This window comes from Mus caroli, chromosome 9 (assembly GCF_900094665.2).
Source record: "Mus caroli chromosome 9, CAROLI_EIJ_v1.1, whole genome shotgun sequence".
NCBI classification, from domain to species: Eukaryota; Metazoa; Chordata; class Mammalia; order Rodentia; family Muridae; genus Mus; species Mus caroli.
In genome coordinates, this window is record NC_034578.1 from 69,216,242 (window position 1) to 69,242,503 (window position 26,262).

General features: G+C 39.6%; 1 protein-coding gene across 6 annotated transcripts in view; it reads right to left on the reverse strand.

Annotated features, from left to right (window-relative positions):
• Tcf12 (transcription factor 12) overlaps positions 1–24,985 on the reverse strand; it is a 257,308-nt gene extending 232,323 nt beyond the window's left edge. For 4 of the 6 annotated variants that reach the window (XM_021171999.2, XM_021171997.2, XM_029481234.1 and 1 more), the window contains exons 1-3: positions 24,713–24,984; positions 23,922–24,018; positions 22,864–22,936 (exon numbers count right to left, since the gene is read on the reverse strand). In XM_021171999.2, the coding sequence (XP_021027658.1) occupies positions 22,864–22,936; positions 23,922–23,996 (148 nt within the window). In that variant the 5' untranslated portion in view covers positions 23,997–24,018; positions 24,713–24,984. Of the gene's footprint in view, positions 1–22,863; positions 22,937–23,921; positions 24,019–24,150; positions 24,333–24,712 lie in introns of those variants that run through there. The other 2 variants (XM_021172001.2, XM_021172000.2) reach the window with 2 other exon arrangements.
• Positions 24,986–26,262: the final 1,277 nt, after the last annotated feature.

A 26,262-nucleotide genomic window follows, 5' to 3' on the forward strand; every position in this document is an offset into this window, starting at 1 on the left:
TTAAAGGCCAATGACTCCAAAGACTACAAACAACAACAACAACAACAAGGCCTAATGGGCCTTCCATCTAATATGGGAAAATCCAAGCCAGTGCTTAAACCATGGTGAGTACCATTATCAAAATAACCAAATCCACTACAAATCTGATGTACAAATTCAAACATTTTCACACCAAGTCACACACACACACACAAACCCAAAACCAAAAAACAAACAAAAAATACTAAAAGCAGCTAAGTTTAACTACTAAAGTTATAGCTCCCAAAACCTCCTGGTTTTTTGTTTTCTTTCCTTTTTAACCATGATTCACCACTGAATGGACTTTATACCACCACCCAGGATACATAAAATCTCCTAAAAGTGATCCTACAGAAGGACCATGTCCCTGTCACCTTTACACACTAACACTTAGAAGAGAACCTGCTATTACAAAACATGCAGGATGAACACTGGTTACATAAAGCCTGTAACTCAACTTTTAGAAAACTTTTTCATAAAATAGTTTCTTATCTTGGTTTCTTTACTAAGAAATGCCATGTGTAAATATGCTACAGAAATTATTAAATCCTTGTCTAAATATAGCACTTTTAGCGCTGAAAAGATGTCTACGCGGTTAAAGGCACTGGCTGCTCCTAAAGGACTCAGGTTAAGCTCCCAACACCCACATGGCAGCTTAAAACTGTGTGTGACTCCAGTTCTGATGAACCTGACAACCTTTTCTGGCCTCCACTGGCATCAAGCACACACATGATATACATACACACATGAAGGCAAAACACTCAAGATATATAAAAAGTTTTACATATAACATTTACAGCCAAAAATAAAGCAAAAACATAAACTAGCCGGGCGGTGCTAGTGCACCCCTTTATTCCCAGCACTTGGGAGGCAGAGGCAGGCGGATTTCTGAGTTCAAGGTCAGCCTGGTCTACAGTGTGAGTTCCAAGACAGCCAGGGCTACACAAAGAAACCCTGTCTCGAAAAACCAAATAATAATAATAATAATAATAATAATAATAATAATAAATAAAATAAAAATATAAACCTACTGAATGCCTGTGTATTCTTTATGCTTTGAACAATTACTAAATAAAACAAAGAGATAAAAGAGAAGTTTACATTTTAGTGATAAATAGAAAACTGGATCATAATTTTTGGTAAAACTTCTATTTAAATTATTGAGATTTAAATTGTATAATACATATTCATAACAATATTAAGAGATATAAATATGTAAATTACATTTCATTAGAGCACAGGCTACTGCAACATCCATTGAGATAAGTAGCTGAGAACACCTGAAAACCTAAGGAAAAACTTAAAAGTAATTTAATGAAATGACTAAGGATAAAATGTGAGATTTCAGCCGTACTACTCCAAGTTACAATTGATTTTTGCCTTTTCAGAGTGCTATAACATGATCTCTTGTAGAAATCTAAGCTTGGAGTTAGGGATGTAACTTAGAGTGCTTCCCTACTAAGCAGAAAACTCTGGGTTTGAGCTTTAGCACTACTTAGATCAGGCTTGTAGTCCTAGCAGTTGAGAAGTAGAGAAAGGAGAATCAGAAGTTCAAGGTCTGAAGCCAGCCTGAGATACATGAGACCTGTCCTGTGTCACAAAGAAGAAACAGAGATCATAAAATTATATTCTTTCTCTTTTATAACCTCACTGGATTCAAGAGAATCAAAGAAAATCAGTTAAAAGTAATCTGATTTTGGCTTTCATCTGTTTCTTACAGGCTGCAGTTTCTCTGTGGGAAGAATGTTGGTAACAGCAAAGGTGGGTGAATGAACAGCAAGGATGAAGTTGGGGATGTTCCACAGAGGCCTGAGAACTGTTCACTGCTGTCACTTCAGGCCTCACTCACTCTGAGGAGTCTGCACCCGAGCAAACAAGGCTTCACCTCCCTACATGCACACAAAACACCACAAGTACTTACTATGTATGGCATTGGTAATCACTCTTGTTTAGCAGGACAGCTCAGGAATCCCATCTGTTCATATTTTGTTTGTTTAAAACTGAATCTTAATGCAAAAACTGCTATGAAGTTAAGAAATTCTCATATACTAGGCCTTTCTGTTCTTGAAAGTGTGGGAAGAAAGGTAGAACCTTTCTGGTGTTTTGGAGTTAGGGTGTCGTTACAGATCCTGATGGTTCTATGCAGTCTCTCACCACGATCCCCCAAGAACATAACGTACACTGCAATGTACTACCTAACCAGACAGTAGGTATCTGTCCTGGTTTCATTGGGACTGCCCACATTCAAGTATCATGATTCCTTTCTTACTATCATATATAGTTTTTCAGCCAAATTTACCTTTCTAATAACAAGAAAAGAAGATTTCTGATTTAAGCCAATTTCAGTAATTGGCACTAAATTAACCTTCCCCTGAAAACCAATTAGAAAAATGGAAAACACCTATCAAATGCCTCTTTTCCAACACTGGAAAACAAACTATAAAACTATAAAAAGAGAAACAATGTAAAAAATACCATCATTTTCATTTCCTGTGTGGAAATAATCTGTAGATCAGTATGCACAAGGTGGTCTCTCTGACCCAAGGAAACAGAACAGACTGGGGTTCTGGGAGGCAACAGCAGCTGCAATTCCTAGGGCACTGGTTGAAAGAGGGAAGCTATTTAGAGAAGTTATCTCTAGACATCTTCAAGGCTAACCCACATGTGTGTTACTAATGGCAAATCCTACAAGTATATGGTGGCACTTCACAATAGCAGACTAAAACTGAGGAGGAACTGTGAGAGATTTTAAGTCTGAAGCAGTATATACATGCAATAAATGTTGAAAAGCCAAAGCACTCTAAAGAATCTCAAGAGTGTTAGTTACGCCAAGTAACTAATATGGCTGAATTATTCTAAGAACCAAAGTTACCCTAGAACTGTGTTTCTCAACCTTCCTAACACTGTGACCCTTTAGCACAGTTCTTTATGTTGTGGTAACATTAACCATAAAGGTATTTTCATTGCGACATCATAACTGCAATTTTGCTAATGTTATGAATCATAATGTAAATAACTGTGTTTTCCAATGGTCTTAGGTGACCCAGGTGAAAGGGTTGTTATGACCCCCAGGGGAATCTCGACCCACAGGTTGAAAACCACTACACTAGACCTAACCCTGAGAAATGCTTTAAAACAACCATGAAGGAATACAAATGATCTCTAATGACTAAATTTCCTGCCAGAACAAAGCTCTAGAGTCTTAAACAAAGAACAAAATCTAAACACTCAATAGTGTAACATTCACAACACCCAGAATACAAAGTTCTGTCTTTCCCTATTTCTGGGGATGACATCTTAAAGGCACTCAGAATGGTTTGCCTTTAGACATGCCATTAGAGTTTCCTACAAAACAGCTTCCAATAAAAACAGGCTGTCCTTCAAGCTTAATAGCCTTTTGGGTTAATAGCATTTTTCTTTTTAGACCAAGAGGTTACAGCAGGAAAAGTACAATGGCCAACTGACACAGACTCAGGTAGACTTGGAGAGAATAATGCCATGAGATATTATAAAGTTATCTTTTTAAAAAAATGTCAGCAATGTCTATAGTTGGCCCAAGTGTACAAAGGCATCTGTGAAAGGGTTAAACAGGCTTTCCTCCCCACCCCACCCCACCCTCGAGACAGGGTTTCTCTGTGTAGCCCTGGCTGTCTTGGAACTCACTTTGTAGACCAGGCTGGCCTCGAACTCAGAAATCCGCCTGCCTCTGCCTCCCGAGTACTGGGAATAAAGGCGTGTGCCATCACGCCCAGCTCTGGCTTTCCTTTTCACAGAAAGAAAAGTAGAGGGAAAGTAAGGGTTGAAATTGTACACCAGCAGTCTAAAGCTATACTTTACAATGAAGCATTTGTTTGTTTGTTTGTTTTAGTATTTAGGAAAAAACCCAAAGGCAAGGAAATAAAAACTTGTCAGCTATGTACATTAGCAGAAAAATATAACCTATAGCAAGACCAAAAAACAAAAAACAAAAAACAAAAAACAAAACACAAGCAAAAAAAAAAAAACTGTCAATAAAAATAGGCATAAAATAAAAAGGTGGGATTACTAAACAAAGACTAGAAAACTAGTGCAAACCACTCACTTTAAAAAAAAAAAAAAAAAAGCAAAAGGAAAAATGGAGAGGGATTTAAAATGACCAAAAAATGAGCTTTGAAAAATAAAATAACATTATCTAGGTTATAAAGTTTCTGTATTGGACAAGGCAGAAGAAAACATCAGCACCTGACACACCTCTGATCCCAACCTCAGGACAAAGCAGCAGCAAAGCAGCCGCCAGTGTAGACAGAGTTCTAGATACACAGAAGCTTCAGTACAGGAGATGCAGATCTTAGCTTAGGACTGGCATGGGTTTTTGAAGCACATGCATATAAATAATAATAAATCTTTTTTTAAATCCAAACTATAGCATTCACCTTGACAGTGAGAGAGCTTGTCTCAAAATAAATAAAAACAAAAGATATAATGTTTTTAAAAATTGTAGGGCAAAACAATGAGGGGAAAAAGGTTTTGTTACCTCCGTAACAATTCCCGCAGTAGTCACCTTACTGTCCTAGCAAAAAGGATAGGGAATAGGGCGTTTAAAGACACCTAGAGGCACCCCTGCCTCTACACACAGACCTCAGGCGGTGGCTCATGCCTTTTATCCCACCCCAGTACTCCAAAGGCAGTGGTACATGGTTTGAGGCCAGCGTGATCTACAGGGAAAGTTCCACAACAGTCAGGGCTATACAGAGAAACCCTGTTTTGGCGGGGGAGTGGGAGTGGAAGATCTGTGTAAGTATAACCATCAAATATACACAAGAATCTCATAATCAAATTACAGAAAACTATGAAATCTTTTAGAAGCCACAAGAAGAAAATATCCCTTATATAGAAAAGACTATATATAAAGAATCACTACTGAGTTACTGTTAAAAAACAAAAACAAAAACAAAAAAAATAAGCCAAAATATAGTATTTTTAGAAATCTTTAAATGCTAACAAAGAAAAAAGAATCTAAATTATAAACCCAGCAAAACTATCCTTAAATTTAAAGGTTAAATTTTTCGACCAAGGGCTGGTGAGATGGCTCAGTGGGTAAAAGCACCCGACTGCTCTTCCGAAGGTCCAGAGTTCAAATCCCAGCAACCACATGGTGGCTCACAACCATCTGTAATGAAATCTGACTCCCTCTTCTGGTGCATCTAAAGATAGCTACAGTGTATTTAGATATAATAAATAAATAAATCTTTTAAAAAAATTTTTTGACCAATGATATAAAGATAATCATTACCTACATTAAGAGGAAATGTGGGGGGTAGGAGGAAAGAGAGATGAGGAAATATCTATACACACCACGGAATGATTAACGTTAGAAATGACAATACACCCATAACTGTAACTTAAGTCACAGCAGCGAGAGCTGTTAGCCCAACTCATCCTTAGTAACAGCAAGCATGAGCTTACAGCCATCCTTGACTACATGAGACCCTATCTCAAAACAAAGAAAACCTACCTCAATGAAACACAATCACTAATACTGGAAGGAAAGCATAACTCTAGAACTTATCCCCAGTTAAAAAGGTAATGCAATATTATAAATAATTTCATGACAATAATGGAAAAAAACCCTCCTTACAGGATGGTAGAGGACAATACGTTACTGGTGTCTAACATAGTAATTAAGTGCTTTCCTAACAGGAACAAAGCTAGCCCCGATACCAAAATATGACTTTAAAAAAAGAAAATCTGATAGACTTATATAAATGAAAGAAGCTAAACTAAGATTTTATTACCTCACAAAGAAAATATGTAACATGCAAGGCCTCACTAGTCAATTCTATTATTGAGCTTGTTTGGTCTTCCACGTCCACCAAGGCCCATGCTAGAATGTATCCACGTGCAGGAGCTGAGGTCTATAGAGAAACAGTCAGGCCGGAAGGGCTCCACTCCTGTGAAAAGACTAATGTCTAAAAGGATTGATGCCATACAACTAACCTCCCGCCCACACTCTCCTTACATCCAGGCACCTGATGATGTAGAAAGCAAGCCCTGGCCACACACGGGTACTTTGATCTTTGACTTCCCAGCCTCCAGAACAATAGGGTAAGTTTCTATTCAAATCCTGCTTAGTCTCGGGTATTCAGCTGCAGCAGCAGCAGAGCTCTGAGGGAAGAAATCAGTACCTGACAGTAGGGTATGTGCAACACAAAACAACAGAAATGAGGAGCAGTTTTAGAACTGGAGATTGAATAAAAGCTAAAACAGTTTTTGGAGTGAACAGGTGATTCTAGTGAAAAGCTACAAGATGAAGACAGCAATAGAGAAAAGTCTCAAACTTTTCAAAACAGCATAAATGTTTGTGGTCAGAAAGCTGGGAGAAATGTGACAATTCTGATAGGGTCCCGGAAATAAGAAACAAGGGTATATCAAGTCTGTTCCCTGTGCTCTGGTACAACACCCTCCCCTCGGATCCTCCAAATAAGGCTTAAGAGAGCCTAAACATGGTTTAGGCTGCGGTTTGTACAGACATAAGTATCAAATATTGGTACCATCCACAGAAAACAGACTTGCTGAGGGGCCTCATTTCTTACCTCCACCTAAATGTTAACAGATACTGCCAACAACCTGAGATCCCAGAGACTTGCAGCCAGGGTTAAAAACAGGACAGAGTTACTTATTAGGGCATTGCTTAATATGAAAAAACTGCATGCATGAGATTCTAACCTGTGAAAGTTGCTGCATGCATGAGCTGAACCCAGCATGGCCCCACATGAGAAGTTTCTTGAGTACTCTCAGAGGATAAAATATAGAGTCAGAACATAGAACATCTTCTCCATCTTTAAGAGTTAACACTGCTGGGCCAGGAAAATGGCTCAGGGAATAAAAGAACTTGCTGGGCAAGTCTGATCACCTGAGTTCCATCCTGGAAACACACACACACAACACACACTCACAAGCACACAAGCAGATACACAGTACTCAAGCACACACACATGCACAGGTGTGTAAGAAAGGTTTTGTTTTCATGTTAAAAAAGATATAATGCTGTTCTCTGTTGAGTTCCAGGTTTACTTGGAACCAGCTACTTCTGTTTTCTTGCCCATCTTTTCCTTTGTGAATAAAAATGTTCTGCCCCACAATTACATACTAGGCACACATAACTTATTTTGATTTCACAGGCTCACAATTCAAGAGGTCTATTTGTCCCAGGATAAAGCTAATTTGAATAGATTAAAATGAGGATGGATTTAAACTAAAACTTTTAAGGTTGATGCTAGAAAAATTTAAGACTTTGAGGGCTACTGGAGGGCTACTGGTGTGAACTGAATATACTTTGCACATGAGGAAAGGAACTGGGCATCCAAAAGCAGAATGCTGTGGTGTTAATATGTCTTCCCATAAAAGCCTATGTAGAGAAAACCTAAGTCTTCTATATTGGAAGGCAGGGCACCAGGAGAACTCCTCAGGTCAGGGACGTATTAATGCTCCTTAGTGCCACTCACCCAGTGACAACACAGAAACAAACACAAGTTCTTACCCCTCATCCGGTGACGACACAGAAGGCCCTTGCTATACACTTGACATTGGACTTGACCTTAATCTAATTAGATAAGCTCACGTTTATTATAAACTGGATAGGTGGAATACAAGGGGGTAGAATTTAGAATACAAACTCCCCCCCAAAAAAAAAATTTTTTTTAATTAAAAACAGGGCCTGTGATCAGGCAAGAGCCAGATCCTATCTCAACTCTTGTTTCTTTTCTAAAAAGAGGAGATAATTAAGTTGGTAAAACTGAAACCCTAACACTTGGAAGAACTGATAATGCTTTCAGGTTTTGATATAGATTTTTTACTTCATTAAGTCCTATATATTGGGAAATTGCATCATGTTCTACAATATGCCAAATATTACAAGTAATTGAGGAAACCAAATAAATACTAAGCTCATATAGACTCAGCATTGCCCTTTATAAAAATCCTCCCTCCTCAGCTGTATCCTGTTAATTGAAAAGGCTAAATTGCAGAACTATTGCTTCCCAGTAATCAGAGCTATGCGTCACTTGCATGTGCGTGAGAAACTGTAAGAAGTTGAAGAGCATGAATCTGAACCAAGGGAGAAAAGAGGGTACAGGAAGGCAGACAGACAGACAACTTCTGCCCTCCATACCACTCAGTTGTTTTAGCACTAGTTTATAGCTAGTTTATATAGTGTAAGTCTTCAAAGGCAATTAACAAAAAAAATGTTCTATAACTTACATGTAGGCACTTAAAATTAATTTAAAAACTTGGCATTTTCTTCTTGTCAACCAAAAACCACTACTAACACACATAATGAACTTTCTCTACAATAATTATGTTATATTAAGCAGATAACTGCTAAAAGCCTACAAAAGTCTTGAAAAGAGGGTCTGAAGAAATGGCACAGCAGTTAAGAGCACTAGCTAAGGCAGAGCACCCTGGTCCAGTAGCATCTGTAACTCTGGTTCCAGGATATCAAATGCCCTCTTCTGGCTTTCTCAGGTACTGTAAACACGCATAGTGCATTAATATGCATGCAAGTAAGTACTCATACATGTAAAATAAAAGGAGCGAGAGAAATGGGTCAGATGTTAAGAGCACTGGCTGCTCTTCTAGAGGTCCTGAGTTCAATTCCCAGCAACCACATGATGGCTCATAACCATCTACAAAGAGATCTGGTGCCTTCTTCTAACCTGCAGGCATATATTCAGGCAGAATGCTATACACATAATAAAATAAATCTTTTTTTAAAAAGCTGCATGGCCTCTTTTAAAAACCCATGTTAAAAATGTTGATCAAAGTAAGTAAAATCTTTTTGTTTGAAATCTTGAAAAAAGGAAGTGACAAAAAAAGATAAAAATTAGCCACCTTAATTTTCAAAACTTAAAGATTCTTTGGATTCTGTCTGAATACTTTATACTATTCATACTAAATCATATTAAATTTTTACTATTTATTCTAAATCAGCTGGGCCATAGTATTCTCTTCATCTTGTATTTGGCACGAAGCAAGGCTTTCCTAGAGATCTTTGTGACTATACTACTGTTATTTGGTTTATATATTATAAAACAAGTCAATAATTTTAAAACACAAACTTGTAAAAGGAATATTTAACCTCATAAAGTATTTTTCTACGATAGCCTTATCTAAAGATTATTTTTAAACACAAAAGTTTCTAAAATCAGGTACTCATTAAACATCAATGAGATAGTCAACAGAAACAGTTAGATTATTATTAAATGTTAACAAAGCTCCCTTTTCTGAACTTTCTTGCTATTCAGTGAACATCTTCACCAAAAAAAGTGTCATTTATATTTTTTGAAATGTGTTTATAAATACAGCTTTGTTTCACAACATTCAAAAACACAAAGGCTCCATTCATATCATAAAAATACCAATTATCTCATCTCAGAGCCACTGAATAAACACAAACCTGCTCTCTTCACAGGGAGCAAATGGGCATTTTTCAGCAACTAAACCCATCAACAGTGGTCTACCAAGGTGGTATTTTCAGAAATCTGCAGGTTTTACAAGCAATGGAAGTGACAAAGATTTTAAAAAACAATAGTAATATCTATCCACTCTCTCGGGTTATATAAGAAAATGTAAATATTTAGAGGAAAGCTGTATGCGTGCTGAGGTGCAGAAGAGTGCACTCCTGTCGCAGCTGATACCTCAGATTAAGTGGTCTTGAATCAGTGAGCGTGTCTAGCAGCAAGCATGTGCGGGAAACTGCAGAGATGCCTTTTTTTTTTTTTTTTAAATAAACCAAGAAGTCTCCTGAGAAACTACTTAACTTTCAACCTAGGCATGGTAATCTCAATGAGAGTGGCCCCCACAGGTTCATATGGTTGGATACTTGGTCCCCAATTGGTGGAAGTGTTTGGAAGGATTAGAAGCTGTGGCATTGCTGGAGAAGGTGTCACTGCGGGCAGGCACTGAGGTTTCCAAAACCATTCCCAGGTAGCTACTACTCCAAAGCCCTGCCTGCCTGCCGCCATGCTCCCTGCCATGATGGTCATGGACTCTAACCCTCTGAAACTGTGAGCTCCAAATAAACTTTCTTAATAAGTTTTCTTGGTCATGGTATCTTATTATAGCAACTGAAAAGTAGACAATATTTTTCCAAATTATACACACATTAGTAACATATTACCTTCCAATTATATCAGAGTGGTCAACTTAATTCTTCATAAAAAGTAAAGAAAGAAGAGAAGAGAAAGAAAAGAGGCCGGAGAAGGAAATACTTGATAAAGGTAATCCTAGGTCTACAATCTCCCAGGGAACTAGGTGTCTGTCTCAGGGATATACATGAGACCCTGAATTGGTGCCCAGCATTGAATAAAATAAAATTATACATGAACACATACAAACAATGTGTTTCTATAATCAACACAACTAGCCTAGTTCCGAAAAATGTAACCAAAGGTGACTCAGAACTAAATAAAATATCCATTTTCTGTCACAAATGAAGCAAGAACCAGATTCATAGTTCCATTCAATGAGTCTTTTCTCTGCTCTTCAGGACACTTCCCCACATCTACACAACCTCATTTCCAAGCCAAAAAAGCACAAGTCAACAGGCAAAAATCAGGGTTGTTGAGGAAAACGTCTAACTTTCAAAGTTCTGGCCTGGGCATTTACCTGTTCCAGATGGTGGTAAATGGCTCCTACAGCTCTCGTAAAACTGAGTTCCTATGGCCAGTTAAGCCAAGAACCAAACAAGCTATTCTCTCAGCTTGACATTACTAAGAACAAATATACCAGACATTCTGCAGGGAGGATGGGGCAGAACATGCATATGCATGCACTCATCACCACTATCAAAGTATCGCTTCTCACTGCTTAGAGCCAGAGCGGGCTGTGGTCTGCAGAGCCAGCTGTACTCCTGTTAAAACCTCAATGGCTTTACCACTTGGCCACTTCCTGCTCACCGTTGATACTTAAATGAGGAGTCCTGAATGGGCTAAGAGCTTTGCAGAAGAAAGTAAGACAGGTAAAATATTCTAAATAAATGGTACACACTTCAAATCTCTAGTCTGCTTATCCTCATAAATCTTAGTGCTGCCTCTAAGCCTTACCATGCAGATTATGCTAGGGAAGAAAAATAAAAATAGGGGTATTTAATCTCTTTCCAAATTACCACATATATCCAAACCTAATTCAAACATTTGTGAACCTTAACAAGTGGTGTTTTGCTGAGTCACAAGTACAAGCTACCACTTTTGTTTTCAAAATGTTTATAATCTAAATAACAATAACCACCAATCACAACAATAAATAGATAAAGGCCCTAATACAAATTCCCATAGTCTTTAGTTTTGTACTTCATGTACTTAGTACCATTTACAACCTTGGAGATGTATTACAGTGGAAGATGTAATAGTTTCAACTGAAAATAAGTTTAAATATTCCAATCCATAACAACTATAGAAATTTCCTATTCTTCCAAAAACACAAAGACAGCTAAACAATGGGACACAAAGTTCCTCTCTCCCAAAGATGGTCCTGACTGTAGCTGTTTGCAATTAACATCTTGAAATACTTTTAAAATGCTTACCTGTTTATGTAAACTTATAATTATACTATTTTCTTTTTAACAAAAACAAATCTTGAAGCACTTTATTTTTGAAAATATCAACTTAACCCTTACATTAGACTCCTTGTTATAACAACAAATTCTAACCATTTCTAGAGACAGTAAGTTTCTCCTTGAGACAAACTATGCAGATTGGTATCAGTGCAGGTGTGACTACCGCTGCTTAGGGGCAGTCAGAAACCACACCAAACATGCATCACTCTTGATTTCTGTTTCCTCTGTGAAATGAACAGTTACCAACATCTTACAAAAACTGTGAAGCAAACAGTACAGACGTAAATGTTTATAAAGTATTTTTATAATGACTGAGACTCTGCCCCTTTCACCGATCACTGGGCAAAGCCCAATTGCTATTACAACTTGTTGAGTTAGTCTCCAGAGTCTAGCTATCTTGATTTCAGCTGAATCTGCTCACTGCAGTACCATTCTAGGCTAGAAATGAAGGAATATGTAAAAATGAAGGCAAGAGAGGCCCTGGCTATACAGCCTGCTTTGTGTTCCTACTGTTTAGTTACCAGCTAAGCCAATTAAATTATCCAATACCACACCATGGTTATCTACATAATTAACACTAGAACAGTAGAATAAACAGGTTTGCAAAGTAAATGGAAAAGCCAGAGCAGATTCTACAAAGCCCAGTTCACTATACATTTCATTACTTCCATAGCTGTGTTAACAGCCATGGGACAGAACCAACTAGGCAGTAAGAATCACACTCATTAAAATCATTTATTTTAATGAAAAAGACTGCAATGAGTATTATCATTGGGATAAACATTAGCCACTAATCTGAAAACTTTTCCAAAAATAAAAAATAGAATTCATCAAAAAGTGACTTTGTCTACTGCCTGTATCATGGCTCCCCATTTTCTTCATGAAGCTGATTAGCCCTTGGAGGATTTTCTTCTCTATCTGCTACCAGAAAACGGACAAAATCCAGAAAGGCTATGCTAAAGAATGAAACTTCCTTTTGAAGGGTATCATCTAATGCTGGTTATATAACAAACAGAAAAAGAATGAAAGTATTCCACTCTGAGAGAACCTTGAATATTTTCCTGTATGCTTTTTCTGAACAGAGAAGTATGAGTATTCCTTGGCCCAAAGACAAGACAGCTACTTTATCCTCAAAGTAGAATCTTAAGTCCCTAAATCAGCCTATTACAGAAAACACTCAAAGGACAAAACTTAGACTGAAAATCCTCTAACCCAACAATCTGTGTTTCAGAACTAATTTACCACATTTTTTTTCTGTATTCAAAGTTCCCAGTCTATACTTTTAGTACAAAGAAAGAAACCCTTTTTGTGAGGTTTAAAAAAAAAAAGGTTTAGGTGGAAGTTTTCAGATTTTAGAAAAAAAAAATAGTATAAACTATGTTAGAAATTGTTCCAACACCTGATAACCATACAAAAACTGAGGACACAGATGGTTTTAATGGCCTTTTTGCATATTAAACCATATATTGCCAGCAAAATAGTTTATCTACTAAATTTGTAGTAGTTAAAAAGTTTAGACTTTTCTGGTTTTAAGATTACAGCTAAAGGCCCTTGGTCTTGTGAAGATTATATACCCCAGTACAGGGGAATGCCAGGGCCAGGAAGCAGGAGTGGGTGGGTTGGGGAGCAGGGCGGGGAGAGGGTATAGGGGACTTTCGGGATAGCATTTGAAATTTAAATGAAGAAAATATCTAATAAAAAATTGTTTTTGAAAAAAAAATTACAGTTCATAGACTATGCATCTATGGCCCAGAAATGGGATTACAGTAAACAAAACACACTTAACCTGGAATAATACTAGCCAGTAACACTCAGGTAGGAGACACTGAGGGCATCTGAGAGTCCTGAAATCCTCAGATGCTTGCCAAACTGGAAAGCTTTAATCCAGCCAAGCTGTCCATGTGTTCACACCAATAAAAAAAGTTGGATTTTTTTGTGCTGTTTATGATGGTGGGGGTTAGAGGGGAGACATGCAAATATGACACTGACCACATGCAGACGTCAGAAGGGAACTGATGACAGTCAGTTCTTTCCTCTCACCAAGTCAGTCCCGGGGATCAAACTTTAGGTCAACAGTCTTGGTGGTAAGCGCCTTTACCACTGACCTATCTTGTCAGCCCCAAGGGATTCAATACAAAAATATTTTCTTTAACTTTGTTCTAAACTGAAGTTAACACCGAAAAACAGTTTACAAAAACCTGAAGATACAGCTTCACTTGACAGAGCTTCCAAACAAAGCCTCAGAGAAACCTGTAACTCGGGAGAACTCAGATTTTTCAGTCCTGCTCCACAAGCAGCCAACTGTGAACCTATGTATGTCACACCATGCTTCTACTCTAACTCCTCCCCAATGCACAAGCAAACCTCAACCATCTCCAACCACCTCAGAACAACATATGCCTCCAGGACTGAAGCGTGATGGCTCTTACCACAAATCTTACATGTCCCACAAACAGTCACAGCACTGGACCAGTTACTGTATATGCAGCCTGCACTGTCAGCCACCAAAGCAATGGTGGTACAGGCTCTAACTGTGAAGTGATCCTGCTCACACTAGGTCACCAGAAACAAGGACACCACTGAACCAGGACTCCCATCTGGTTCCAAGAACACTGTTTCATTTTATCTACCTGATTATCCCAATTCTGAGAGACTCCCAACCCCAACGTAGCTATCCTCTTAACCCCAAAGTAGGGGATGAAATCTCATCTTGAACAAACTCTAATTTTTGATTCTTTCGGTTTGGCTTTCTTTAGACTAGGCTGACCTGGATCTCACTATAAGGCCCAGGCTCTCTTCAAATTCACAATCCTCCAGCTTTAGCCTTCTACATGCTGTGATTAGCAGTGTAAACTGCTATGTCTATTTATCTGCAAGTCCTAAAAACAAAAAGTATGTTGAGATGTGATAGCAAAGCTTTAAGAAAAAGAAAAGGTCTGTTGTAAGTTATCTCAAATTGTATTATTATATTGCTTTGAAGATTTCATCACTGACTCATGATCAGCAAGATTAAAACTAGTAACCAAATCTTAATCTGTTTTCATTTCTGTGTGATCTCTAAGGCCCCAAGCACATTTCAAGAGCTTGGGTGACTCATTACGGTCACTCTATGACCACAATTTTAACCTGTAACATAAAAGAGCACATTTTAAACATACAACAAAAATTAAGGTATTTTATAAAAATATAATTTTTCCCGTTTCAAATGTATATATAAAAAAATATAGGATGAGGGACTAGAGAGATGGCTCAGTGGTTAAAAGCAATGGTTGATTTTGCAGAGGATTCAAGGTGAACTCCCAGCACCCACACAGTGACTCACAACCATCTGTAACTTCAGTTCCCAGGGATCCAATGTCCTTTTCTGGCCTCCATGGGCCATACTTGTTTTATAACAAGCATGTTTGTGCTAGGCATTAAGAAGTAAAATATGAGGCATGCCCACACACATAAAATAAAAATAATAAATCTTTATTGTTGTTATAGGATGACTTGACTGGAAACAGAAAGCAGGTTCAAACGGCAGTCACACAATCAACATATCTACCTAAGCTTTAGTTTATGAACTAACAGTGTTAGTTACAAAGCCATTCTACTTACAAAGCCATTCTTGCTTTAAAATACAGTATTCTCAAAGAACAAGAAAAGCACCGCTGAAGAATGCACTCTCGAACTGGGCCTAACTGGGAGCAGACCAGGAACCAACCATCCCTGGTCCTCTCTCCAGACACAGAGCAGAGCAGGAGACTAGCAGTGCCGTGTGCTGAGTAAACAGGGTAACCTTCAGGGCTTCAGTTTTACGTAGACTAATAAAAGCACACTTGTTTTACCAGAAGCATGTCTGTGCTAGACATTAAGAAGAAACTACACGCAGTTTAGCTAAGATGTTTCTGCTGACTTGCAGTGCACTCTTTACTTTCTCTACCGTAACTGTGAGAAGTGGAGAAGTCTAAACCAGTGGCTCCTGACCTTTCTAATGCTATGATGCTTTCACACAGTTCCTCATACGGTAGTGACCCCCAAAACATTAAATTATGTCATTGCTACTTCAGGTTACTGTCATGAACCATAATGTAAATGTCTGTGTTTTCTGATGGTCGTAGGCCACCCCTGTGGAAGGGCCACTCCACCCCACAGGGGTCACAACCCACAGGTTAAGATTAATCCACAGGTTAACCCACTGCTCTAGCCTAACTTCTGGAGTCTCTTCAGCATCTCTCCCAGCTAGATTATCCTCCTAGGTTATTTATTCCGTTAAGAATTTCAAGCAGGTAGAGAAACTATGGAGAAAACACTACATACATCTAAAAAATGGTGATACCTAAGCATGGGAGGTTTATAAAAAGTATACGCATCCCATTCACCATTCCGTACCCTATGTGCGTGTACACTCCGTACCCTATGTATGTATGTGGTCTACAAAATAACAGTACTGGGAAGAAATCACCTAAAAAGGAGGAAGGAAACAACCAATTAAATTACTTAGTAACCAGATCCTTCAAAGCAACTCTTGGGTTTTCTTATGTCTTATACATGCAACATGTAAAAACACATATAAATTTATGACATCAAAAAAGCAGCTTGAGGGGCTGGAGAGATGGCTCAGTGGTTAAGAGCACTGACTGCTCTTCCAGGGGTCCTGAGTTCAATTCCCAGCAACCACACGGTGGCTCACAACCATCTGTAATGGGATCCGATGCCCTGTTCTGGTGTGCGTGAAGACAGTTACAGTGTACTCATATAAATTCTTAAAAAAAAAAAAAAAAGCAGCTCATGAGGCATTTACTCAACTCCACCACCACAATGATAATAATGTAAACTACTTAGAACAATGCCTATCATATCCTAGCAATGTAATAAACACTGGATATAATATTGATTATAACTATCATTACTGTTAACATTGCCCATAAATTCTAATTAAGAAGAAACTGCATCATGGATATGGTACTACAGGCCGGTAATCCCAGCTTTTTGGAGACTGAGGCAGGAGGATTACCATAAATTCAAGTATGCTATGGACTACACAGTGAGTCCTATCTAGTACAGATTGGGCTACAGTGAAATATTGTTTGAAAAAGGGGGATGTGGGGGGAACCGATGCCACAATATTAATAGTCATCATTTGAGTTAGCTCTGTGGTATGTAAAATACACAGTAAGTAACCTCCTTTCATTCTCACTAGGATTCTGAAAATAAGTATTATCTACTTTACACAAATAACAGAAGTATGTTCAGGGGGGTTAAATGATGTGCTTAGGGCAACACTGCTACTAAATTGAAAGCTCAATTCCAGGTCACTTGGATGACTCTGAAGGTCAACTCCACCCTTTCCTGAAAAGCCACAATTCAAGGACTTTCTCACTAATTCAGTTGGTTCCTCTCCATCCCAGTAGGCACAAGTCGAAGGCTGCAGGGAATTCTCTAACTCTGTAACTGCATAACCCTCTCTCTAACACTGCTGTGGTGAGTCGCCACCACTTACTCCATTCATGCTAATAAGCATGTATACTTTTACCTTAATCAACAAAGTCAGATTATAAACATCTAAATCCACCACCAACATCAATTCATAGCCACATCATTTATCCCACTGAGTTCATTTCCTACAGAATTCATTAACTCCTTAATTATAACTTATAAGTAGGAAAAGAAATTCTGTATTCCTCCCAAAGAAAATCTATATGTGGTAAACACATAAATGTATTTTTTAAAAGTCTTCATTACCACACTATCAAAAGGAAAATTAACAAAATCCCTACATGTAAATAATAAGAAAACTTAAGTATTGCTGCATCTACTCCATGCAAAAGATGCAACCATTTTAAACCAAGTTGATAGAGCATATAACAAAAGAAAATAGTCGTGGCAGAATATACAGTGGCATTTTAGGAGAGGATATAAAGTGGAACTACCATTAAGATTTCACGAATATAGCACATTGCGGGGAGGTGGGGGGGAAGACTAAAGGAAATAAATCAAAACCTAACAGTTTTCTCTGGGCAGTGAACTAAGGGTGGTAATTTTTTTTTCCTGTTCTCCAACTTTCAAATGCACAGCTGACACCTGTGCATTAATTTTATAGGCAGATGAAAGGTGAGTTGTCATTTGCCTTTGTTTTCTCTAAAACACTTTAACTCACTTACTAGCACTTTCCCCACAAACGACCTCCAAATTAGCTATAAGAAATTTTAGTCATTTGAATTTGTATGTGTTTTTTATTATTGGGGTGTATGTTCCTTGTTTTTTATTTGGTTTGGTTTTTTACAACATGAGAAATCAAACTCAATTGATCTGATTTCTAAGCAAATGTTCTACCACTGATCTATAACCCTGCAAGTAGGTTGTGTCATATTTAAGACTCAAAAAAATTCATCTTCATTATTTTCAGAACTATTCCTGTGTCTGTCTCTGTCTGTCTGTCTGTCTGTCTCTCCCCCACAGAGCTCTGGTTTTCTGGCGTCTGTGAGTCTTTACTCCTAGTACTTTTTTTCAGTCTAGTTCCCACACACACTGTGGTTAAACTCAAACCTTAGTAATAGCATCTCTAAATTAGTGCAACCTCCTGGATAAATGTTTCCCTTACCCAGGTTCCTCCTCAGCAGCAACTCATTCCACCACCACCGCCTGCAGCATATCACGTGCCGTTCCTGAGGCTTTCCATTTATTAGCCCCTCTGACCCTCATAACAAACTTACAAGGAGCTATTACCTAACAGATTAAGAGCAGTAGCCTGGGGGGGGGGGGGGGTTAATTCTCTCACATCTACCAAGCTAGTAAGTGATAATGTCTGACTGTGACCCCAAAAACTCAGCTCTAGATAATAGTTTGTAAATATGAATTCTAGAATGGCAACTAGTTAAAGCCAGCTTCTCTTTTCTCAAAATGCATAGGCCCTTTGGTCCTACCAAATTACCACTTTGTACTAACCCAACCACTAGGAAGTGAGTTCTCCTGCTCCCTGAATAATCCTGCACATTACCCTCACAAGTCAACACTAAATCAAGTCTTGTAAGTTAGGCTGGTTCCCTCACTCTACAGCACAGCCTTCTCATGGACTCAATTTAAATTACTTAACATATAGTTCTTGATACCTTACAGTTTTATATTTTATCTTTACACATAAATAACAATATGTCTCCACTTCCGTTCTAAGACCTTCTCTATTTCCCGTCTTCCCAAATGCTAATACTACCATATTAGGCTGAATAAAGTAGTAACTAATACATGGTTACCTGACTGACAATAGACTGCATATGACTCAACTATTTAACATAGCAGAACACCATTCAATAGTCTTCTGTGGTGAGATGTTGGTTTTCTCACTTGGTTTCTTAAATAGAAACTACATTAGAGTTGTAATTCCAACTTTCCCAACTAAAAATTTCATTCAGGTGACAACCAAAAGCAATTTTATAACTGTTTAAGGGATTTGTTGTTGTTTTGTTTTGTTTTGTTTCTGTTTTAAGGTATCTTATGCGATGTCCAGAAACAGGTTTTTCTTTCCTTCTTCAGTCCCCACCTACGAGCATCCTAGCACCTCTATCTCAGAGAACTCTCCTGTAACAAGATACCCAAGTCTTCAACAATATAAAGCAGGCAGTAAATTCCAGGAATGATTACTAATTGTTCAAGAACAGAAAAGACTATCTGGTTTTGATAACTGTGTACTCTCTATGGACCTGTTAAATTAAAATGTAGAAACAACTGTGATTATAATTAAGGTTGAATGGTTTTATTTTCCTATCCAAAAGAACCATTGTGAAACTCAGAGAAGACAATGTACCAAAAAATAGTTTAAAGACAGAAATATACATTTACATTTAAGCTGTTGATAACGACAAAAACAATCCATTACAAACACATTTCACTAAGTATACCAAGTCTCTAACACAGAGATCTGAGGAAAGGCACTTCGGGAACTGTTCTCAAGGGCACACAGAGCTCACATCTACAATCCTGTGTTTCATTTTTCTGTTTTTCAAGTTTGTACTTTCATTTACAAGTATTTCCTGAAAGATGTCTTTGCTACTTATCTTTTTTTTTAACCTTAATAATTTTAACTTAAAAATATTCCACATGTCCCCATACACCAGCTGGCTCAACAGTTACTACTTATCAGTAATATTACTTAAAGCAGTATCTAGAAATGTTGACTTTCATCGTATACATGTTACTAAAACTTAGTACTGAGGTCCACATCCCACTCATAACCTGAAAAAAATCCTGAGTGACAAGCCAACTTAGTGTCCTTTTTATTAAAGAAAAAAAATTACTTTTTCTGTTTATAATATTGTTCAATTTCAAAATACATTAGTTAAACCTTGGTTTTCTGTCTTCATTTCTTCTTCACTCGATGTATCAAATGCAACTATAGCAATTTAAAATGCTATAGGACTCGTCCACACTTCATAATCTTACCATACTTAATGGAGTGAGTAAACACTTAATAATGTTATGAATTTTCTAATTACTAGGAAGTGTATGCGATTATGAAAGGGCAGTATGAGGGTGTCTTTACCTCACCACTTATCAGCACCCTATGTATGACACTGCTATGTTTCAGCCAAACATTACCACTAAAGGAAAATGGGAAAGGGGACATTGGATCTGTGGATACTTTCCTTCTTTTGTTGTTATTTTGGGTCTTGGTTGGTTGGTTGGTTGGTTTTGACAGAATTTCACACAGCCCAGACTGACCTTAAATTCCTGTTCCTCCTGCCTCTGCCTCCCAAAAGCTGAGATTAAAAGTGTGAGCCACTACACTCGATGTATCTATTATTTCCTTTAACTATGTATGAATCTGGAGTACCCCACCTTTTATTTCCAAAGAAACACTTACCACAAGGTCATTAGAGAACATCTTACACAGCCTATCACACCAACTAGATTAATCTACAATCTAACTATAATGCAAAGGAAATAACATCTTCATAAAGAAATGACATTGTACAGATTCAAGTTACCAGCTACCATACAAGCTATTTATTTTGTTTCAGACATAAGATAAATGGAACATCCAATTTTATAGAACATATTGAGTACTTTCAGCTAAAACGAAAATACGGAAGTCTTCCGCATAATTTGGATTGTATTTCAAAAATAATAAACTACGAAATTAAGTCATTCTCTGAAAGGACAAATAGCAAAAAGGACATAATACTGCACATTATAAACTGCAGCACTCTCCAAGCAAAAGGCAAGTGCCACACATGTTACTCCCAAGACAAAAACTTCCAGTCTTTACATTTCCAAAGAACCATGAGATCCTTCCTATATGTTGCACATTAATAGAAACTAGAGTATGTTGCAAGTATCCTTTGGAATCATCATAGGTTAATCAAATGTCTGGAAGATACACACAGAATACATACATACACAGAATATTACTGTGCCAATTTCTTTTAAACATTCACTTTGAAATAAGAAAGGCTATGGAGAAGCTGTACCCATTGGGTATTTTGCTGTAAAACTAACCTCGTGCAATTTTCTCATCTCAAAATTTAAATCTCATTAACTACTGAAGAGCATAGCTTTATGTTATAATTCTTTTAAAACAAACCGCACAGCTAAATACTGCTATGTCCACAGAATATAGATACTTAAGTCCAAATACATCATAATCCAGAGAAATAAGTATGACAAATTTGTGAGACCCAGCCCTGCAGAGTGCTGGCAATGCCAGTGCCATGCCTGCAGTCCACCAGAAGGTTTCCTATCAGAAGTCATTCTTAATGTCTAAAAATAAGTCAACTGCACTCTCACAGCAAGTTTCTAACGCTCCTGTCCAGATCAATGCCCAGGTAAATATGTTTTCCACAACTTGATCGGAAGCTAACAGTATAAAATAGCAATCAAGACTCACAGAACACATCAGGCGCCTATTATGTCTTACAAAAGTAAATCTAAAAGTTTGTGACAACAAACTCTTAGTAGTTGTAAAATCAAGATGTCCTCTAAATGCTAAGAGAGGTATGGAATACAGCCACTTCTTTACAAATAATTTTCTACCTCTATCCCAAAAAGCAGAAATGTTCCAGTGATTACCAGCAAAAGGAGAAATGGCGGAAGAGCTGGACTCTGGCGAGTATTTCATCTTCGTAATCAAGAACACTACTACTAGCCTTTAGGTTACATGCAATCCAAAAATGCTTTTATTTTCCTCTTTGATTTGTTAAATGACATGCTTCAGTGTCATAGTTAAAAATGGAGTTCAGCTAAACTGATGTGTGATTTTCAACAGAAACATTTTTCTAACCATGAAGTAGAATAAAATGTTAAGCCAGTTATAAAATTAAGCTAATTTCCAGGCTTTCTGCTCTCACAGCCCTTTGGAAAGCAGCTATGATTTTGCTAGGGTAAACCAGAAGCTCTGCTCTTGTGAGCAGTGACTGAGCGGCTCCCGCCCAGACACACTACAGCCAGTTTTCTCAGGACCATGCTCTCAATGCTCTTCTCCCCATCTCTTGGACACTGAAGAATAAGTTGAAATGAAACAAATTAAACTTCAGTATCCCTGCTCTGGAATACTTACTTTTAAATTGTAAGTTTTTTTTTTAAAGTGGGACACTATTTAGTAATATGACATAGTTTACCAAAAGCAAGCAAATTTAACATTAATAATATTGCTTAGGAATCTAACTTTAAAAAATATCCTAATATAATTTGATTACAGGACAAAAATTTGGCCCTATGTCATTTAAAATAAGACTTTATTTTAATATAGAATTATCATTTTAAATTACTATCCACAAAATTACTTATTTCCTACAGTGTAAAACCCATTTTTAAAATAAATACAACTTACTAATTATTGTTTGACTCAATTCTACTTTTTATGCACATAGATTAAACAATACTTTTATCCATTTTAGAGCCTAGGATTAATTAAATAACACTAATGACCTGAAGATATATTAAATGTCTGCATATATAAAAGGAACACCGGTGAACCACAAAGCTCTTTCTTCAAGCACTTTTCTAAATACAGTCATGACACAATCCATCATGTTCAAGACAATTTTCAATCTTAACATTCACAAAAAGAGCAACTTTAAGTCCATGCTAAAATCTTTAAAACATCCAAGCAATCTTCAGAACAACTCTCCAAGTTTGAGGCTCTAGTAGTTTATAATTGTAACCAGACAGTGTAAAAAAATGGTGTGGCAGGCACTAAAATGCTTTATAGACTTTTCTACTAAAATATGTCAGTGCTCTGAAATAGAAATTTCTGATTTTCAACATCGTCTTACCTGACCCGCTGAACTGACTACTTCCCAGTGTTGTTGGTCTCGTTTTCCCACTATTAACAGGTGGAGAAAACATCTGCAAAATAACCCAAATGTACCTATTAATCTTAAAATTCTTCTATACTCCTTGCAAAGAAAAGTTCACCAAGTGTCATCAATTAGTTTCCTAATTTTCATAGAGAATTTGAAATAAAAATGGAAGACCCATTTAGACCAAGGCTGGCAATAACAAGTGGTATTATTTACTAATACTGCTTGAGAGAACCGGTGACATTTGCTATGAAAACCCAGCCACAGGCAAGATTACAAGATAATTAAGTTTAAACAGTAAATTTTTACCCATGATCTTCACTTGGCCCTAAGTGATTCTCATTACATTAACATTACTTAATAAGCACTTGCAATCAGAATCATGTCCGATGAAATTACCACATACAGGAAAGATAATAACAGTTCTAATACAGCAGGTATTGGCCCTGCCTTCTAGGAGCAGTTAACGTTGAAATTCAATCCATTAGTAAGAAATAAGGGCAATGGGCTCTATAGCTTCACCTTTTATTTTTAAATCATTTTCCATATTACATATGGAGACGGCATATGTATACTTAAAGCAGTCAGCTCAGAAGGCTGGGAATTCTAGCGCTGGGGTTGGCTTTTTTGAAGCTGGCATCTCTCAGGTACCACAGGCTAAATGAAGTCGTGGGGAGGGAAATGCTAAGAAGTCTTAAGGAAAAAAAAATTTTTTTTTCTTTCATATAAAGTCTAAAATCTCTAATAATTATCAGAAGGGAGTGACTCAACCAGAGCTCATGATTACATTGTTCTTTTAACTAGTTAAATCAAATGACCCCTCTGGCATTAAAGTTTGAAATCTGCAAGTCTAGACATTACATCAAAGTTCAGGTGTCCAACTTGGGGGAGCTGGACTCCAGCCCTGAGAACTAGCGCTGAAAAGCAGATGGAGTTGCCCGCTGCCATGTCGCTTTCCCCCCTTTTCTCTCTTGCTTCCTATCTCGGGAAACCTCAGCAGAACCCCAAGATGCTGAGGAAAGCTCTCATACCGCACTGAAGTCCAGCAGATCGCTCAGCTCCTTGTCGGTCCCTATCGCGGCCATGCGCTGCTGCTGGGGATTCATCTTCAGCCACTTCTAGCAGGTCCTAAGGCAGAGAAGACAGGCTGAGCCGCGGACACCCGGACGCTCGACGTGAGAGGGAGAGAGAGGGAGAGAGAGAGAGAGGCAGCGCTCGGGGTGGGGGGCGCCGACCGACACGCCAGATCCCCACGCATACCCGAAGGACAGTGACGGAAGCCGCTCCGACACGGGAGCCCACGGGTGGCTCCGGGGCTCCCGCAAGTTTCCAAGGTGGCTCGGCTTCGGGGTGCCCCCGGGGAGGAGTACGGAGCGAGCCCGCGCCCAGCGAGAGAGCGAGAAAGCGGCGGCGACCCGGAGACCAAGTGACTCACTCGCTCAGCAACAATAGAGCTGACAAGTTGCGGGGAGCGCGCCGCTCGCAGGCCCGCGTCTGCGGCCCGGACGTCCCCAGCGGGGGTCCCCCGGGTTGGTCGAGAGCGCCCCACGCGCGTCCGCACCCGGCAAACTCCCGCCCGGCCTCCACCTCCCACTTGGGCCGCCCTGCCCGGGACTCGCGGAACAATGAGGCGGGCTCGGCGGCTCCCCGGCCCCGAGCGCCGAGCCCCGAGCGCCGCGCAGGCCGAGCGCCGCTGCCCGGGCCTGGACCCCGCAGCTCGCGCCTCCGCCCCGCCGCGCGCCGCAACTTGGACGCGGCCCGGGGCTCCGCGCCGTACAAAGGGACCTGAGTTCCGCACGTCCCGCCCGCCGCCCGCGGTTACCTGCCGCCCGGGCTCCGCATCCAACCTTCCCGATTAAAGTTCACTTTGGCCGGGAGCGCGGGCTCAGGCTTTCCCCCTCCCCACGCGCCGCCGGCGGCTGCGTTGCCTCGGGCCCGCGCGAGCGCTTGAGTCGGCGCGGCTCGGGCGGCTCTCGGGCTTGGCCGCCCGTGGCTCCCCGGGCGGGCTGGCTGTCCCCCCGATAGAACTTGTGGGTCTCCTCAGGCGGACATTTTTTTTTTCCGCTGAGGCGGCCTCAGCACCGAGCTCCGCTCGCCTCCGGATCCCTCCGCGCCTCAAGCGCGTCGGCTTAACCCCTCGCTGCCCGGCGCGCTCCCGCCTCCCGCGCCGAGGAAGTGGGACCGCGGAGGGGGCGGGGAGGCACGGGGCGGGGCGGAGCGGAGCGGCGGACGGACAAAGCCCACGGCCGGCGGCGGGCGTCTCCTCACGCTCACTGCGCCCCGAAGTGCCGCGACGGGGACGCAGCTGGGCAGCATCTGGATCTGCCACACGCAGCCATTCCGGAGCTCAGCCACGACGGACGCGGGAGGCGAGGCCGGCTGTGGAGCCGCAGCTGTGGTGGGCGGACTCTGTGGGAAAAGCGCGAAGCCCCTCACGCCGCGCTCATCAGCTTGCTCACCTGAGCGTGCCGTCCCACCTGAGCCCCGCGCTGGAACACCCAGTTCTGGGAAAGGATTGCGCCTGGCCTTTGCTGTAACCAGAGCGACAGCCCCAGGAAGTTAAGTCTTGATGAGCAAGTTCCGAACTTGGCCCGAAGAAGCCCCAAAGAAAAAAGGGGAAAATTCGGCTTTGGAAGTTAAGGTTTTCTTGAGGGGAAGCTAAGGTTGTTAATTGTGTTGAGGTCTGCGAGCACAGAAAAGACCAGCCGGGCCCAAGCATCCAAAGAAACGAATTGAAGACAGTGGCCAACTCTTGAGTATCCTGACTGTAAGAAGGAGCCGTTGGCCTCAGAAGTTCATATAAAGAAGATAGTTAAATGTGCCATACTGTACTTACTGCAACCAGAGCTGTCCAGCCAGAGAAGCAAATTAGGGTTTACATGTGGGACCTCCGTATAGACCATTCCAGAACTAATGGTAGCCTACTCACCCCCAAAGCCAATCCCACTTAGGTACATACATGCTCTGGCAACTTGTGGAGTGTGTCTCCCTCCTAAACAAAGTAGCATGATTTGACCTAAAAAATGATAACGATCCCGTTTCCAACTAAGATGACTAGTGGATGGCTAACCCGCATACAAATAGGCAATTTGCTGAAGTCTTTGAGAACATTTTTGCAAATGCTATAAAAAAAAAATGAATGTCATCTTCCAAACTCAAGATCTAGCCAGAGTAAATCAAACAGACAAGAAGAAAGTCTTCCCAAAGAGAGATCTGATCTTTGATGATGTTTCCAATATAAATCAAACAGTTCTGAGCCAAGTCTAGCATCATTGATTAAATGAACAGGGTTTGGTTGTCCGTAATTTGGTGTATACAAAGTGAGGCAAAAAGCAGTCACAGACTCACATGCCAACACAACAAAGAGTTAAC